The 17743-nt window shown below is 40.3% G+C and overlaps 1 protein-coding gene across 9 annotated transcripts in view; it reads right to left on the bottom strand.

Moving 5' to 3' along the window:
* The window catches only part of p115 (General vesicular transport factor p115), a 637868-nt gene that overhangs the window by 581128 nt on the left and 38997 nt on the right, over positions 1-17743 (bottom strand). For all 9 annotated transcript variants that reach the window (XR_011017628.1, XR_011017629.1, XM_067138596.2 and 6 more), the window contains exons 3-4: positions 16126-16294; positions 734-830 (exon numbers count right to left, since the gene is read on the bottom strand). Coding sequence is in view for 7 of the 9 variants with exons in the window: in XM_067138596.2 (XP_066994697.2) it covers positions 734-830; positions 16126-16294 (266 nt within the window). In the remaining 2 variants the exon portion in view is untranslated. The remainder of the gene's footprint in view (positions 1-733; positions 831-16125; positions 16295-17743) is intronic.

Raw genomic sequence — 17743 nt, 5'->3', positions numbered from 1 at the left:
ATAAGGAAACACATCCAATAATGAGAATTACCCTTAACCAAATTAAAGGGGGCAGTGCCATTTGGAGTAATAAACATTTTTGGATACAACCATGGGAACCAATTTTATAATGAAAAGGATTCTAAGTTACTCCTATGAACATGCAATATTGTTTAAATACAAAGTACAGTACTTAGAGACACTTTCAGCTTTTTTCTAGCATGCTTATGAGCAGATTTGTGACTGCAAATAATGTGCAGTAGAGGGGGGGGGATAAGCCAGCACCAGTCACACAAATTATTAATTTATCTTTTTGTAATCATTTTTCTTAAGCAGTGTTCTGTCCCGCTGCTCTACAGGCGGGTGCATTTCCTGACGTCAACCTCACCAGACGAGTCAGTGAGATGGTAGGAAGGGAGAGCCGAACACCATATGCCCTCCCTCTATATGAGCACTGTGGAGAGGTTTTCTTGCAAGCTGATTTACGTTGGACCGACACAGATAGGTCTCATGGCAACGACTGGATAGGAAAGGGCTAGGAGCGGGAAGGAAGCGGTTGTGGCCTAATTAAGGTACACTTGCGTGGTGCGGAAATGGGAAACCATGAAAAACCATTTTCAGGGCTTGCCGACACAAGCTCACAGCATGGCCAACTCGCCCGGTGGTTTGGCCACGCTAGGCTATAAGCAACACTACCAATTTGTTACAAAATGTAAAGTTTAAAAGTTATAAACTGCTAACTGATAATACTTACATCGTTTCTGATTACTTCCCGACTGTCGCCCAACAGATCCATGAGCTTTGATACTCCTCTCGGACTGACTAGGATTATCTCCTGAATGTCCTTAGGTCTGGAAAATAAGAAACAAATTGTACAAGCTCCCATATACAAGAGTCATCCATTCTAGCCACACTAATCTGTTTGCCTTAACTGTTCCTGCACACTCCACCTTATAACGCCCTGGCCTCAGCATTTCATCGAGTATTTCTAGTCAGGCCAATTGACATGTTGATGTCATCTTAAAAAATCAGGGTATCAACACGTTAGTGAGCGAGACCAGCCCATTGAGAACCGTAGCCTCTCGTCAACAGGTTGCGATGGATTCGCACAACGGTCCCTCTCATTCAAGATCTTTTTCCAATTACATGTCTCATGGCCACATGAAGTATATCATTGCTTGTAGTACAAATCCAGCAACTTGATGCACCGTATTTGCGCTCTGCCACATCCTTACACGCTTTGTAATGTTCTCTTACCTTCCGCCATCAAATCACCATGGCACACATTTCTAACCTTATTTTCTTCCCTGGATCCCTACACTTCTACTTACGCTACACGCGTCATCAACTACTTGTATGTTCTTCAACTTTCCAGTCTCTCTTTCCCCTCTCACCCCTACCATTACGTCTGTTTACGTCACACACTGCCGACTAGAAATTTTCGGCTGTCACTTCCTTCTTCGGCAGTGCGCATCGGATCAGCTCGGGACTGGAACCTATTTCCACTCCGTCTACATGACGGCTCTTTACTTTCTTCTACCTGAAGATTCATCACTGACCCAGGTAGGGGGAGAGACCTTTTAACTTTCTGGGTAAACTGGTTCTTCCCAGTTCAGTTCTTTCTTATAAAGTTTATTCTACTTTTCTGAAGTGCTAGATTATCCTGGGGACCCTAATCCATGGACCAGTAAACTTATCTGCTCTCCTTTGATTTGTGCCTTTGACCTACTTTGCCTGTCGTGCCAATATGCCGAACTTAGTGAGCTCCGTTCTTCTTCTTTTTATTGAACTGTTGTGTGTGGTCAACTTGCCTGGACTGTTGTGTCATGGCTACCCTTATAAACAGTGTGTGATATTTCTCTTCTGAAAATGTTCGGACCTTACTGTAATTTCCCTAATTCTCAGTTATTTATTCACTGTGAGTATTTAAATTGCCAGTTCTTTTCTATTATTTGAAGAAGGAAAGGTTACTCCTCTGGTTATCGATCTTTCGTGTTTTTACGGTACCTAGGCCTTGTTATTCAATGAGTGTTATTGTTAAATCTTTAAATTGTAAATTTTCTTTAAAGATGTGCTAGCCTTTGGATCATTACTTCTTATTACCTATTGCTTGATTACATTTATCCTCCTGGTTCTTAATATCTGCTTTTTTTAAAACAATTATTGTTCCATGATAAAAACACTTATGATTGTTATTAAATTTAATACTCATTGAAACATTTCTTTCGTTCCTTTGTACATCCACAGATCCCAAAAGGGCCTAGATAGTTATATGTTTCCACACCTTTCTCCCGTCTATTTTATCCTCTGTATGACATCAAATATCAGCTTGACACTGATCGCTATCCAGTGAGCAGGGACTCGTTCACTGTACAGAGTGACAACGTTCTTGACCGGTGAGCTTAGTTTGCTTTCAGTTCTGCAAATAATTAATTATAATATGTTTCTAGAGAAGCAGACCCGGCCAACAGCTCAAAAGTGCAGCTGATGATGTTTCTAGAGAGTGAAAGTGAACTGCTTCACTCCATAGAATTTGTAGGTATTACGAGCACAACCCCCAGCCTGCCACCATTTTTGTCCGTGCTATGAGTTGAAGTGAAAAGTTCAAGCATGAACAAGGAAAATCGTTAAAGAGTGGAGAAAACATGAAGATGTTCAATAACAAGGGCAGCTAAGTGGCACTTCACCATAATTATTTTAAAAATGTATGTTGATTTTGATAGGAATATACTGACTCTTACTGTTCTGGCAGCAACCACGGCCATGACGCCCGGAGAAGTCAAGTAAGTCTCCCTCTCAGCGGTCGCTATGACAAGCCCAACAGTTTGAGCTGTAGTGGGGGTGTCTTCTTCCGCTGTGAAGTGCAGCACGCTTCCTTCCTTCCTTAGAGCTGTTTTGTTTACGATACAGTGTTTGTTTTATTTTTAATTTTTTTGCTAGTGGCTTTATGTCGCACCGACACAGGCCTTATGACGACGATGGGAGAGGAAAGGGCTATAAGTTGGAAGGTGTGGAAATGGGAAACCATCTTCAGGGCTGCCGACACTGGGATGCAAGCTCACCCAACTCGCCCCGTGTTTGTTTTATTAGAAATACTATTTTCACGTTGGAAAGGTGAAGATAAGAAGGAATTATTAAGAGAAATGTTTGATAGTTTCGCAAGTTGTTTGAAATGATTTAAGAAAACACTAGGTAATCTGCCACCTGGGCAACGGCTCTATGATGATAGAAGTTTTAAACTGGGGGTGTGGTGAAACCAGGTAAATGCTCCCATCTTAGTTTCAAACGGTTGTGGGATGCTTGTTGTTTAGAGGGGCCTAACTTCTAGGTAATGACAATTCATGCACCGAAGATGAACGTGAATTTAAAATAATCAGCGGATCCATCTTACAATACTGAAAGTTAAAAATAATTCCAAAATCCATCCACTGACTACAATTCAAAAAGACTGTGATTATCCCTGGCAAGCTAAAATGCTGTAGTACTGCTAAAACTGCCAACCTAAATTAAAGACAAATGTAGCCTAAGGTCTTACTGAAAATTTTGCACTCGCCTCAGTTTTGAATCTATATAGATGAATTGTTTTTTTCATGATTCATGATATATCCATGCATATGTCCTGTAATTTACTTTACTTTGTTGGCACATATGTTTTTACATTTAAAAAAGTTAATGACTTGTTAATTTCCACTTTCTGAAATTTTACAAATTTGATTTAGTATTTGCCATATCATATACATGTCAGTGTTTGAAATGTCTATGTTTAAAAATGTCCAAATGATAAGTTCGTTGTTGTCATCTTCACTTTCGACAGTAGTAGTAAACGTTTTCATTCCTCCCCTACCTCCTAGACGGAGACACCGTCTCTCAGGCCAGGAGATTTGTATCGGTGAAGGTGAGCAGCCGTGGCCTACACTACAAACTGTCCCAGCATTCGCCTTAGTGCAGGAGAATGGAAAACAATTCTCAGGACAGCCGATGGGTGGGGCCAGGTGTCAAGTCCGGCACTCCCCAGCCTGGTGGTGGCGGCGGCGGCAGTAGTAGTAGGTGCTGCTATTGAATGGCTGGTGTTGTTTGGTGCTCCACATATTTGCTTAATTAAGTGGTGTTTTAAAAGCTGTGTATATTGTATAGTGCTGCTCTTCAGTACGTGGTATTATCTCTCTTTGAGGAGCTAAAGAGGCATCCCTTTTCTGTCAAGGTAAATACTCCTTTAAATGACTTATCCTCAAAGAGAAAAGAGAGTAGCAATGTCAAATTCAGTGAGATAGAAAACCAAGGCCTGTCACAAGCGGGTGGTGGCCATAGGTACTATGTCGGATGAGGAGCTGGACGTAACCATGGAATTAAAGAGTACGAAGACTACAAACCAAAGAGTAGCATTAGAGGGGATGCGACTAGTCAAGTATAGTGAAGACTTCTTAGCATTAGTTAAGATGACTCCTAATACCAAAGCGGACATAAAGAAAGGTATTAAAGAAATGGGACCAATGGCAGAAATCATTCGTAGTTGTTCGTGGGAATTGGAACAATTTGATGTGAATGAAGATCCAAAGGCTAGGAGTGATTTGGAACAGGGCACTACCTCCAGTAAGAAAATAACCCGTGATGTTGGGACACAGGCGCAATTCAGTGACAGAGAGCTAGATATAGAGCAGACCCTCTTGGAAGCTACGTGCTTTGACGAGTTTGCGAAGCTATGGGCTAAGGAATGGCCTGACTGTGTTTACAGTAATACGCACGTCATCTCCGGAAATATAGGGAAATTGACTGATTGGGATATATCAATGGTTGTAAATCCCAAACATCTTACAGAGGAGGATGGAATTATGAGAAGCTGAACTCCAATCTGGAGGAAGGTAAGAAGGAATTCCTGCGCACTGTTACGCAAACCACACGAGTTGAGGAGAAGAGCGGAAGAAGCTGCGATATGTGTATGTAATACCATATTCATTTAATTAGGATGGAGTAAATGACCTGCAGAGCCTGTATTCATGTCCCACCCGCTGGAGGGAGATAATTGAGACTCATGCCAGAAAGAAGGTGCTGATAACTATCCCGGATACCCTTGATCGGAATTATACAAGGAAAATCTTGGAATGGATGTTTCGTAAGAGTGATATCGAAATAGGGTGCTTAGAGGCGGGTAAAACACAGGTAAAACAGGCTGTTTATGCGGGGTTAACATAAAAAAAGAAACCCTTAAATAATAATACTCAGGAAACAGTTATGTGCAAATCTGCTGGCAAAACGTACGCCGAATTGCTTAAAACAGTAAAGGAAGGAGTAAACATCGAAAAAATTGGCATTAAAATAAAACAGCAAAGGATGACCTTATACTTACTGTAGAAGGCAAAGGAAAGGATGACGTATTACAACGCGAGATAATTAAAAATGTCAAGGAAATACAGGTTTCAACAAAGATGAAGGAGACAACATTTTCTAGTGTACGGTATGGATCCGGATTTAAATGAATATCTTAGAGCAGCACTCTCCTTAGAAGCTGCTGTTGAAGAATCTCAGATCAATATTACATCCGTGAGACCGGGGAGGTCCGAAAATCTGAATGCTACCGTAATCTTGCCAACGGAACCATCAAAAATACTGTTAAAGAAAAATGTGGGATGGGCAACCTGTCTGGTAAAGGAAAGAGTTACAGTTGCAAGGTGTTTTAAATGTCTTGGATTTGGACATAAAGCGCCACACTGCGACGTTAAGGATGACCGGTCGCGGAGCTGTCTAAATTGTGGACAAGAAGGCCATTTGGCGAAGGATTGTGGGAACATTTTGTTTTGCACCATGTGCCAAGTGGAGGGCCACCACTCAGATAAAATGAAATGCCCTACTTACAGGAAGGCAAGGAAGTTGAATTTAAATGACCAATAATGGTCATACTGCAGGCAAATCTCATGAGGAAATCCGACAGTCAGGACATTATGTATGCGACAGCCTTGGAAAAGAAAGTAGACTTAGTGCTTGCTAGTGAGCCAAACAGAAGGTGAGTAGCTGAAGGTGGTTGGTTCACGGACAAAAGATGTGACGTAGCTGCATATTTTTTAAATGATAAGTTGGAGGTGCTAAGCATAAGGGCAGAAGAAGGATATTTGTGTATTCAACTTCAACAATATCAGATTTATTGTTGTTATATCTCTCCTAACATCCCTTTTGATATTTTCAAAGCTGAGGTAGATGTAATAGTTCAGGACTGTATGGCATCAGGTATTGAATCTATCATTCCGGGAGACCTAAATATCAAGTCGCCTCTGTGGGGGGCACCAACTGCAGATCGTAGGGGAGAATATTGGGCAGAATGGATAGCGACCCTAGACTTGGTGGTTCATAACACTGGAATCTTACCAACTTTTTTGAGAGGGAGGTCAGAGTCTTTCATAGACGTCACCTGCTCAACGCAGGGTATAGCATCATGCATGGTTATGGAAGATTAATCTCTCAGCGACCATCGTTTCATTTATTTTCAAGTTAAGGGATCGAAGAAGCTTAATGATATCACAAAAACAGTGTGGAATTATAACTAGGAAATTTTTTAAATTGCAATCGAATGGATGTCACAAACTTTAGATAAAGCGCAACAAGGATCAGCCGATTGAGGGGAACAACAAAATATAAACCATATGCCCCTTACTGACTGCAACCTTACAAGATCTAGGAAACAATCAGCCAGGTCAACTTAAGGCATCAAAGAGGCAACTAATGAAGCTAATAAAGGATTCTAAGAGAGATCTAGACAGTGATATCGGGGGGCGGGATATAAGATAGTGACCGGTCGAATAATCAACAGGGTACCAGTTCAGCTCCCAGCTGATAGAAGGAAAGCCATAGCAATGGTGTTGTTCCCTTATACTAATGACAGACTTGAAATGGATTGTGTTGCAGAACCGTTTACTGTGGTTGAGTTACAAGAGGTGGCACGCAATATGAAGACTGGTAAGGCACCAGGTGTAGATGGCATCCCAGCAGAAGCCATCAAGTATGCAGTTGAGGTGGCACCTGGTTGGATCTTATCAGTCTTCAATGATTTACTGAAAAAGCGTGAATTCCCCGATGAGTGGAAAGTAGCCAGGCTAGTGCTGTTATTGAAGGCAGGGAAACTATCAGGTTGCTAACTGAATGGGTTGCTATATTTCTAGAAAACAGATCTCAGAGAATTACAGTAGGTCAAGCTTTATCTGACCCTGTAATAATTAAGCGGGGAATTCCTCAAGGCAGTATTATCGGACATTTATGTTTTCTTATATATATAAATGATATGAGTAAAGGAGTGGAATCCGAGGTAAGGCTTTTTGCGGATGATGTTATTCTCTATAGAGTAATAAATAAGTTCCAAGATTGTGAGCAACTGCAACGTGACCTCGAAAATGTTGTGAGATGGACATCTCAATAAAGAAAGAAAAAGATAATATCCACCTTTTCAATGCTATATATTACGTGAAAATGTTACATTTTTGTTAAATGATCACGTTTTTTGTACATCTGGTACCGGTTTCGACAAGATTCCATGTCATCATCAGCCAAGAACAAATTACACAAAGACAAAATACATAGAACATGACTCCCATAATAATATCACAATAATAGTTCAAGAAATATACATGATAAAGCTAAAATGATATTTATATATACAAGCTGATTGTCAGTGAGATAAATATGGTTGTTTTTCTATAGGGTGTACACCTTAGTATTACTAATTAAAAGAATGGCTAGTTAAAAGAAATTAATTCTACTTGTAGCAAAAAACAATTGTCAGCTTTTGATCTATGTTGCTTCTATCTGTAGAATTAATTTCTTTTAACTAGCCATTCTTTTAATTAGTAATACTAAGGTGTACACCCTATAGAAAAACAACCATTTTTATCTCACTGACAATCAGCTTGTATATATAAATATCATTTTAGCTTTATCATGTATATTTCTTGAACTATTATTGTGATATTATTATGGGAGTCATGATCAATGTATTTTGTCTTTGTGTAATTTGTTCTTGGCTGATGATGACATGGAATCTTGTTGAAACCGGTACTAGATGTACAAAAAAAGTGATGATTTACGAAAAATGTAAAATTTTCACGTAATATATTGTATTGAAAAGGTGGATATTATCTTTTTCTTTCTTTATTGTGAATCTTGATTCAATACGGAACCTGAAGAATGAAATTCTTAACGTTAAAGATGGACATCAGGCAATGGTATGTTGATAAACGGGGTTAAATGTCAGGTTGTGAGTTTCACAAATAGGAAAAGTCCTCTCAGTTTTAATTACTGCGTTGATGGGGTGAAAGTTCCTTTTGGGGATCATTGTAAGTATCTAGGTGTTAATATAAGGAAAGATCTTCACTGGGGTAATCACATAAATGGGATTGTAAATAAAGGGTACAGATCTCTGCACATGGTTATGAGGGTGTTTAGGGGTTGTAGTAAGGATGTAAAGGAGAGTGCATATAAGTCTCTGGTAAGACCCCTACTAGAGTATGGTTCCAGTGTATGGGCCCCTCACCAGGATTACCTGATTCTAGAACTGGAAAAAATCCAAAGAAAAGCAGCTCGATTCGTTCTGGGTGATTTACGACAAAAGAAAAGTGTTACAAAAATGTTGCAAAGTTTGGGTTGGGAGGAATTGAGAGAAAGAAGAAGAGTTGCTCGACTAAGTGGCATGTAATACCAATATAAATGATCCGTTATTGGACATTATAAATTTTCCAGCTAAATCATTCCTGGTTGCCAGCGTTTCACCCCCATGTGCTAGGTTGGGCTCATCAGTTGGTACCTAGCACACCTATCAAGACGCATGGCTAGTGCATACCATGGAGGCCACTGCGTAGGCTACTTGAAGCCACCAGCAGTGCCAATGAACTAAGAGAGACTGTCTCACTACCAAAATTTGATGCCTACTTTGCCTTCAGATGATGTAGATGTTGATTCCCTTAGGGATACTGAAATATTTGTCCCAAATGAGTAGCCTATGCAGTGGCCTTCACGGTATGCACTAGCCATGCGTTTTGGTAGGTGTGCTAGGTACCAACTGATGAGCCCAACCTAGCACATGGGGGCGAAACGCTGGCAACCAGGAATGAGTTAGCTGGAAAATTTATAATGTCCAATAACGGACCATTTATATTGGTATTATAAATTTACTCATTCAGGACAAATATTTCAGTATCCCTAAGGGAATCAACATCTATAAGTGGTATGTTCCGAGCTGTCAGCGGAGAGATGCCGTGGAATGACATTAGTAGACGAATAAGTTTGAGTGGTGTTTATAAAAGTAGCAAAGATCACAATATGAAGATAAAGTTGGAATTCAAGAGGACAAATTAGGGCAAATATCAATTTATAGGAAGGGGAGTTAGGGATTGGAATAACTTACCAAGGAGACGTTCAATAAATTTCCAATTTCTTTGAAATCATTTAGGAAAAGGCTAGGAAAACAACAGACAGGGAATCTGCCACCTGGGTGACTACCCTAAATGCAGATCAGTATTGATTTATTGATCATTAGATCCATCAGCGTACAGGCCACTTTGCTTATTAAACACCTTGAGCAAGCTTTACGAAGGATTGATTAAAACGAGACTGGAGAAAGAATCTGAACATCAGGGAGGACTTTCTTTGAACCAGTTTGGATTTAGAAAGGGCAGAACCACAACCCAAGCTACTGAGAGGGTGATTCAAATACAGGCAGAAAGCAGTGAGAAATGGGCTGCCTTGATAACGCTAGATGTCAAAAATGCTTTTAACACTGCTTCTTGGAGCATTATTTTGAGAGAACTTCGTAGGAAGAACATTTCTCGATATCTACAACAAATAATTGCTAAGTACTTCAAAGGACGAAGAATACGACTTGATGATTTAGAAGACCTTGAAATGAGTGCTGGCGTTCCACAGGGATCTGTCCTAGGACCCACCTTGTGGAACATTCTATATAATGGCGTCCTACGCCTGCAGCTGACAAAAGGGACAACATCTATCGGTTATGCAGATGACCTTGCAATAGTGGTAATACCAGAGAATGTAGAGGAACTGACCTTCCAAGTAAATGAATCACTGAGATGTGTTAACCTTTGGATGGTAAATAATAAATTGAGACTGGCTCCACATAAGACTGAGGCTGTAATTTTGAAAGGTTCCAGGAATTGGAAGAATGTCCACTTCTTACTAAATGATACAGTGATTATCCCAGGGAAGTCTGTACGATACCTTGGGGTTCTTATTGACAGGAATTGCACATTTGGTGCACATGTGAAGGCAGTAACCCAAAAGGCAGAGAAGAAGGCATCGGCATTAGCCAGACTTATGCCTAACACCGGGGACCAAGAAAAGTTAAGAGACATATTATGTACTCTGCAGTATATTCCATTTTACTTTATGCTGCAACTATCTGGTGCAATGCACTCAGGAGGAAGATTCACCGAAGAGCTATGGAAAGAGTACAGAGGAAATGCTGCTCAGAGTTACCTGTGCGTATCGAACTGTTTCGACAGCAGCTTTACAAGTTGTAGCTGCCAGTATTCCCATTGACCTCCTTGTGGTAGAGAGAAAACTTTAGCATGAAAGGGGTACGGCCATATCTGCTGAAGAAAAGAAAGCCTTGAGGAACCAGCTCTTTCTAGACTGGCAAGGCCGATGGGATGGCACAACCGATGTTGGCCAATGGACAAAAAAGCTAATACCCGACATAAGAGACTGGCTTAAATGTAGACATCGGCAGGTAGATTACTATCTGTCGCAGATCCTGACAGGACATGGAAGATTCGGCGTATACGCCATGAAGATGGGAAAGACGCAGGGAGATGGTTGTCGGTACTGTTCTGAAAGGGATACAGTAGAACACACGTTTTTCTACTGTGTTCGATGCAAGAAGAATGAAGGAAAGCCTGCCAACAACTTGGCCGACAACTCACACCAGGGAATCTGGTTCAGATCATGTTGGAGAGCCCGTTTGCCTGGAACACAGTACCTGAATAAATTGTATTTGAAAAACGGCCTTTATAGCATAGCATCTCATCAGATCACGGCAGGCTTACATTGGATGTTGGCAGCCACTGGATTAAGAACTTAAAACAATCAGTGAATTCGACCCGCAATGCCCACCTTCCCAGAAACTAACTGTACTGACCACGGAGCTGCTTCCTGTTTCGACGATGCTTGTTGTCTAAAGGGGTCCAAAATCCAGGTCAACGGCCCCTCATAATCACCATGGTGTATCACATGTTGCGATACTAATCAAAAGTAGCGTAGACTCACGGTGCTCCACACATTATGGTACTACTCACAGGTATTGTACATCGCAGACCTATGGTGTTTCTCACATATTGGTACTAATCACAGGCAACGTAAGCCCGTGGTGTTCCGCATATAGTGGTACTAATAACAGGTAATGTAAACCCACAGTGAACTACTCTCTGCTGCTAATAATCACAAACCTATTGTGTACCCAACATAGTCGTACTACAGTAGAACCTCGATAATTCGAAATCGGTTCATTCAAAATCTCGTCTAATTCGAAGCAGCTCTCATTCCCGAAAACATGAGGTACAATTTTCAATGCTATTTAAAATGTTTAATTTGAAATACGGATAATTCGTAATTTGAAGAACAATCTCAGTCCCGTTACCGAAATTCAGACTTTTAATTCGAAACTGCCTTTACATTTTGAAAAGAAATAGTATTTTTCAGAATAATTTAATTTCAAAATGTCTCCCCATCATGACAGAACGCATCTTCCGGAACGTTCAGGGGTAACTTTCCGCACTTTCACCCACTTCGGCGTGTCGACAGTGTGCTTCACATATCTGCTAAATTTGAGTGGTATCGTAATTGTTTTGTATTCAGCGTTTTAAGGAACGCCATAATATCACATAGCAGGCAGTGTGCAGAGGTAGAATCCGCGAAAACTGGCAATGCCGACAGTTGGTGAAGAAGCGTAGCTTATATAATCAACCAATACTGTCAATGCCAATGAAACTGCATTGTTTGTTTTATTTGTTTAAATGCTGAGGCCAAACAGATTTATGATTTTAAAGGAGAGAATTGCCAGCCGAGAAATGTACTGTGTTGCTATGCAGCGCACATGGAAGTGAGAGACATCCTTCCCCCCCTCATAAGAAAGTTCGAAAAGCCATGATGTTTTAAGAGCATCGGGCACTTTCTGTGTAAGTACAAAGGCATCTAAAAATGCATACAAAAGATAAAGCTTTTGCACAGGGGAGCCAGCATAATTTGTCCTCATCTTTGAATCGTGTTTGTTTGTTTTTTTCGTTGCATGAGGTTATGTTTGCTATTGTTTTATCCAAGTATAGTATTCGAATAATGTAAATGCAACTTGATGGATACATTTCTGAAATAATGTTTTCCATGGCATTTGAAAAGTTTAAATTGAGAATCAAGGTGATTGCATGCATTAATGGGTCTTAGAAGTGCCATGGCGGAAAATCGTACAAGTATAGTCACTGTAATGTTGTTGTAATGCAGATGGAAGCGAGAGACTTTCTCCCCTCGTCATAGGAAAGTTTGATAAGCCACGATGTTTTAAGGGCATCGGGTACTGTCCGTGCAAGTACAAGGCATCTAAAATGCATACATACAGTAATCCAATTAATAAAGCATTCGCACAGGGGAGCCAGTAGAGATTTCTCCTCGTCTTTGAATCATGTTTTCTTTCTTTTGATTTCATTGCGTGAGGTTATGTTCGCCAGTTAGTTATCCAAGTGCATTATTTGAATGCTGTAAATGCACCTTGTTGGATGCATTTTGGAAATAGTTTTTTCCATGGCATTTGAGAGGTTTAAACTGTGAATCAAGGTTAATTGTATGCAATAATGGGTCAGAATATATTGAGATGCCACAAGGGTTGGCACTTCTGAATTAAGTGTTGGCGGTTAATTCAAAATCATGTAAGTCGAAGTCCGATTTTAGCGTCCTAACGACTTCTAATTAACGAGGTCGTATGAAGATGTGGAGAAGAGAATTGGTGCTGCCCATGCAGCGTTTGGGCGACTATCACACGGGGTCTTTATGAACAAAGATCTGACCGTGAACACGAAGCTTATGGTGTATCAGGCTGTTGTCATCCCAACATTTACTGTATGGCTGTGAAACTTGGACCCTATACTGACATGAACGCTTCCACCAACAAAAGCTTCGATCCATTCTTGGGATCAAGTGGAAGACCACATCACCAACCTAGCTGTTTTTGAGAAAGCTCATGCTAATAGTGTAGAGTCATCCTTCATTGGTCATCAGCTTAGGTAGATGGGACATGTCCGCCGGATGGATGATACAAGACTTCCACGTCAGATTCTGTTTGGTGCACTCTCTTCTGGCACCAGACCCCATGGAGGTCCTAAGAGGTGCTATAAGGCCCAGTTTAAGCATATTATGAAGTTGACAGGTCTGAATCCATAAACCTGGAAATGGCTTACTGAAGATCGTTCAACCTGGCGACAGATCATCCTGGGTACCGTCAAGATGTTTGAAGGGAAACGGCGCAGTTACGAAGAGGCCAAGCGACGAGCACGAAAAATCAGGGCAGCTCAAGCACGCCTTTCTCTTAACAATTCTGTGTGATCTGTGTGGTCGTTTGTGGACTGTTTATTCAGCGTAAACACATCCACAGACAGCCTTGAGTTGGGACTGAAGTGACACGGAAGAAGATTATATTCGGAAACAAGTTAAAACCACTGCTGCCTACTTGCAAGTAAAGGCGATCCATGGTGTTCCCCAGTTGATGGTTCTAATTCAATCATCCCTTGGTCCCCTCTTATGCCAGGCAAGGGGTGTATTCCCCACCGACATGGGGTTAGCATGCTTGTGCTCCTCTCCTACTCTTTAGAAACTGTATTGTTGGCCTTGTTTGCTTTTTGAAAAAGCAGCAACGTTTGGAATAGGCGAGTTCAATTAATAATATAAGTGAATGTAATTAGTTTTCTGTACTCGCTCTTCACCTAACTTCACAGCCATGAGCCACCTAAGTCCAGTAAGGATACAGAGAAGTGTCCATCTGTAACTTTAAACAATAATCATGTTCAAATAATGTCCAAATTCACGAGCATATCAGCATCAGCTGTTCAAATATGTCAGCCTCGTATCGGCAGACTTACTTGCACGTTAAAGAACTCCTGCGGGACAACATTCTGGCACCTCTGTGTCTCCGAAAACCAAAAAAGTAGTTAGTGGGACGTAAAACAAATAGCATTATGTTAATCGAAAAATGTGGGGGAAAAGGCAAAGATCTCTTTATGGTTTTCCTTGATATTGAGAACGCATATAAGAGAGAAGATATGGGAATGCCGGAGCGACTGGTGAGAAAAGTTCAGACGATATACGACCACAGTACCAGCTGTGTGCGCTTGGATGATGGACATTCATCCTGGTTCCAGACCAAAAGTGGAGTGCACTATCCCCATTATGAAGAACATCAAAAAAACCTCTGATCAACTAAATGCAATGGCTTTCGCTGATGATGTTACGATCTGGGGAGAATGAATGGAAGATTAAGTTCCAGGAATTCAATCTCAAGATAAGCAAACTCAAAACATTAGTGATGGCAATAAACAGAGAGGGACGACCAGCGAACAACCACTGGAAAGTACACAAACGTTACATTCCTCAGCAGTGTAATATCTCAAGATACACTAGCCACAAAGGAGAAGAGCTCTCACTTTTTCCAGCAAGTACGAACAGTCCTCTGCGATCCAAAATTTCCAACAAAATCAAAGCTGGTGATGTTCAATCAGTACTTCATACCAATCTTAACTTATGGTACACTCATCAAGGTTGCAGGCTTCTGAGATGAAGTTCCTAAGGTCCAAAATTAAAAAAAAAAAAAAAACTGGACAAGTTAAAGAATGATGTGGTTAGGAAGGAAGCTGGGATTGTTACATCATTGTTAGATCGGGTCAGCATGTCCAGACTGAGGTGGTTTGGGCATGTAATGAGGATGGAGCCAACAAGGACAGCATATGGAGAGATATGTGGCAGGGAAACGGATGGTGGGAAGACCAAGAACCCACTGCATGGATATTGCAGATCGGGGTAGGACCCTGGAGGAGGTCATTAACAACAGAACGTATCTCAATAAGACAGAATGGAAGGGGCCTGCCAACAGTACCCGTGAAGCTAGAACTGTAAAATGATGATGATTATTATTAGCATCAGCTGTTAACAACCTGGACAAAGAATTTGCTATGGTAGAGAAGCTTCCTATACAAGGAAGGAAGCAAAGAGTGCCGATTTGTTTGTGTTTTCAGTTTATTTAGGGAAGGATCATGAATGTTTGCATACAAAAGCACACAGTTTTCTTTTTAGAAAGGAGTCTCTTAACCTAAACAAACTTTTGCGACACTGAGAACAGCAATGGTAGTCTGCCCTGTGTATACCTGTTCCTGTAAAAATCAGATTTGAGTTTATAAGCTAGTATAAGTTTTTTTTTTTTTGTTAGGGGCTTTATGTTGCACCGACATAGATAGGTCTTATGGTGACGATGGGATAGGAAAGGCCTAAGAGTTGGAAGGAAGCGGCCGTGGCCTTAAATAATTAACCACACGGCCCTCTCGCCTGGTAGCTAGAGTAAGAAGCATTTGTGTGGTGGTGAAAATTGGAAACCACAGAAAACCATCTTCAGGGCTGCCGATAGTGGGATTCGAACCCACTATCTCCCCGGATGCAAGCTCACATCAGCGCGCCTCTAACCGCATGGCCAACTCGCCCAGTAGCTAGACTAAGAAGCATTTTATTGTTGATAGGATATCAGAAAGTGGCGAAGGTGCTACTTACAAGAAATTACACAGACAAGGAGAATTTACCTGAGGTTTAAAATGGTGTTCCTTGCTAAGGTATTTTCGACACAACAGAAGTATGTAGTCAGACTGCAGATAAAATATAAAAAGAATTTTTACTAACTGCAGCTTGGAAATAAACAGCAGCAGTTACTTCAACACTGGATAGAAAGTTTTGTTTTTCCCTTAAAAAAGGTGTCAATCACTGACTCAACTTAATGTTACTGTTAACATTATTTTAAAATTCTCTAATCAGATGAAGTTTAAGGCTATGATAAGTTTAATAAAACATGACTCAGTGCTTGGAAGAAACCAATATTACCAACTTTACAACAGTGATTAAGAAAATACCAACTTGTTAGCCAATAGTGAAGTAAGCAACTTGACAGCTGGCCACCGAACATGGAAATCATATTCCTCGAGGAAGCCTAGGATGAGTCCAACATTGTCCGCTTGTTTGATAAATATTTCCGTGAACTGCTCCCCGACATTTGCTCGGCAGGATGAATTGATGCTGGGCTGCTCTGAACATTGTAAACATACATCAAAATACACAAGTATAACACTGAAATTTTCATGAAATGGCAGAAATATACACAAGAATAATCAAGATCTCTGATGAAATCAATCTTTAAATACACAAAGAAATTTAATGCCAAAAATTAATGGTGAAACTGGGAAGAAATATTCCCAGAAAATACATTAAATAACTTTTATAAACTCCATCCATAGTAAACACTTTTACTTTTTTGGAAATTCAGACATTAAAATATTTAAGACTCTTTCCTCTCAAAGGTACAATATCAAACTCATATAAGAGAGAGGGCTGAATTAAATTTGATGGCTGCTTCCAGAAAGTTACTGTATGCTACTGAAGTTTGGAGTTATACAGCAAAGAAGGAGAGAGCAGCGGGATGATGATGATGATGATGATGATGATGATGATAATAATAATAATAATAATAATAATAATAATAAATCACATAAATGGGATTGTAAATAAAGGGTACCGATCTCTACACATGGTTATGAGGGTGTTTAGGGGTTGTTGTAAGGATGTAAAGGAGAGTGCATATAAGTCTCTGGTAAGACCCCAACTAGAGTATGGTTCCAGTGTATGGGACCCTCACCAGGATTACCTGATTCAAGAACTGGAAAAAATCCAAGGAAAAGCAGCTCGATTTGTTCTGGGTGATTTCCGACAAAAGAGTAGCGTTACAAAAATGTTGCAATGTTTGGGTTGGGAAGAATTGAGAGAAAGAAGAAGAGCTGCTAGACTAAGTGGTATGTTCCGAGCTGTCAGCGGAAGAGATGGCGTGGAATGACATTAGTAGACGAATAGGTTTGAATGGCGTTTATAAAAGTAGGAAAGATCACGATATGAAGATAAAGTTGGAATTCAAGAGGACAAACTGGGGCAAATATTCATTTATAGGAAGGGGAGTTAGGGATTGGAATAACTTACCAAGGGAGATGTTCAATAAATTTCCAATTTCTTTGAAATCATTTCGGAAAAGGCTAGGAGAGCAACAGATAGGGAATCTGCCACCTGGGCGACTGCCCTAAATGCAGATCAGTATTGATTGATTGATTGAATTGTACCACGAGGTACACCTCAACTACGCACATTCAAAAGAAGCACCTTAATGAACTCTATTTGTCCAACAAAACGTGAAACTGCTACGGCATGAAGTTGGGACATTAATCAAGAGATGTCACTACTGAATAATTGAGAAGTTTGTCATTTCTAAGTTTCCTAAACTGATTGATTTATTTTGTTTGTTTTGGTGTACATCAAGAAGTTTGGACATTTCTCCATAGATGTCATTATAAAAACTGAGGTCATGCCCTCTGGTGCAAGGTAAAAGAATTTGTTATTGAAAGAAATTTTGTGTTTATGGGTTTTCTCAAATAAATTAACTTTCATTTTTTAAATATATATATATATATTTCGATGTTGGCAACACTTCTTT

The sequence above is a fragment of the Anabrus simplex genome, chromosome 1 (genome assembly GCF_040414725.1).
Source record: "Anabrus simplex isolate iqAnaSimp1 chromosome 1, ASM4041472v1, whole genome shotgun sequence".
In the NCBI taxonomy this organism is placed as follows: Eukaryota; Metazoa; Arthropoda; class Insecta; order Orthoptera; family Tettigoniidae; genus Anabrus; species Anabrus simplex.
This window is presented reverse-complemented; position numbering and strand designations above follow the sequence as displayed.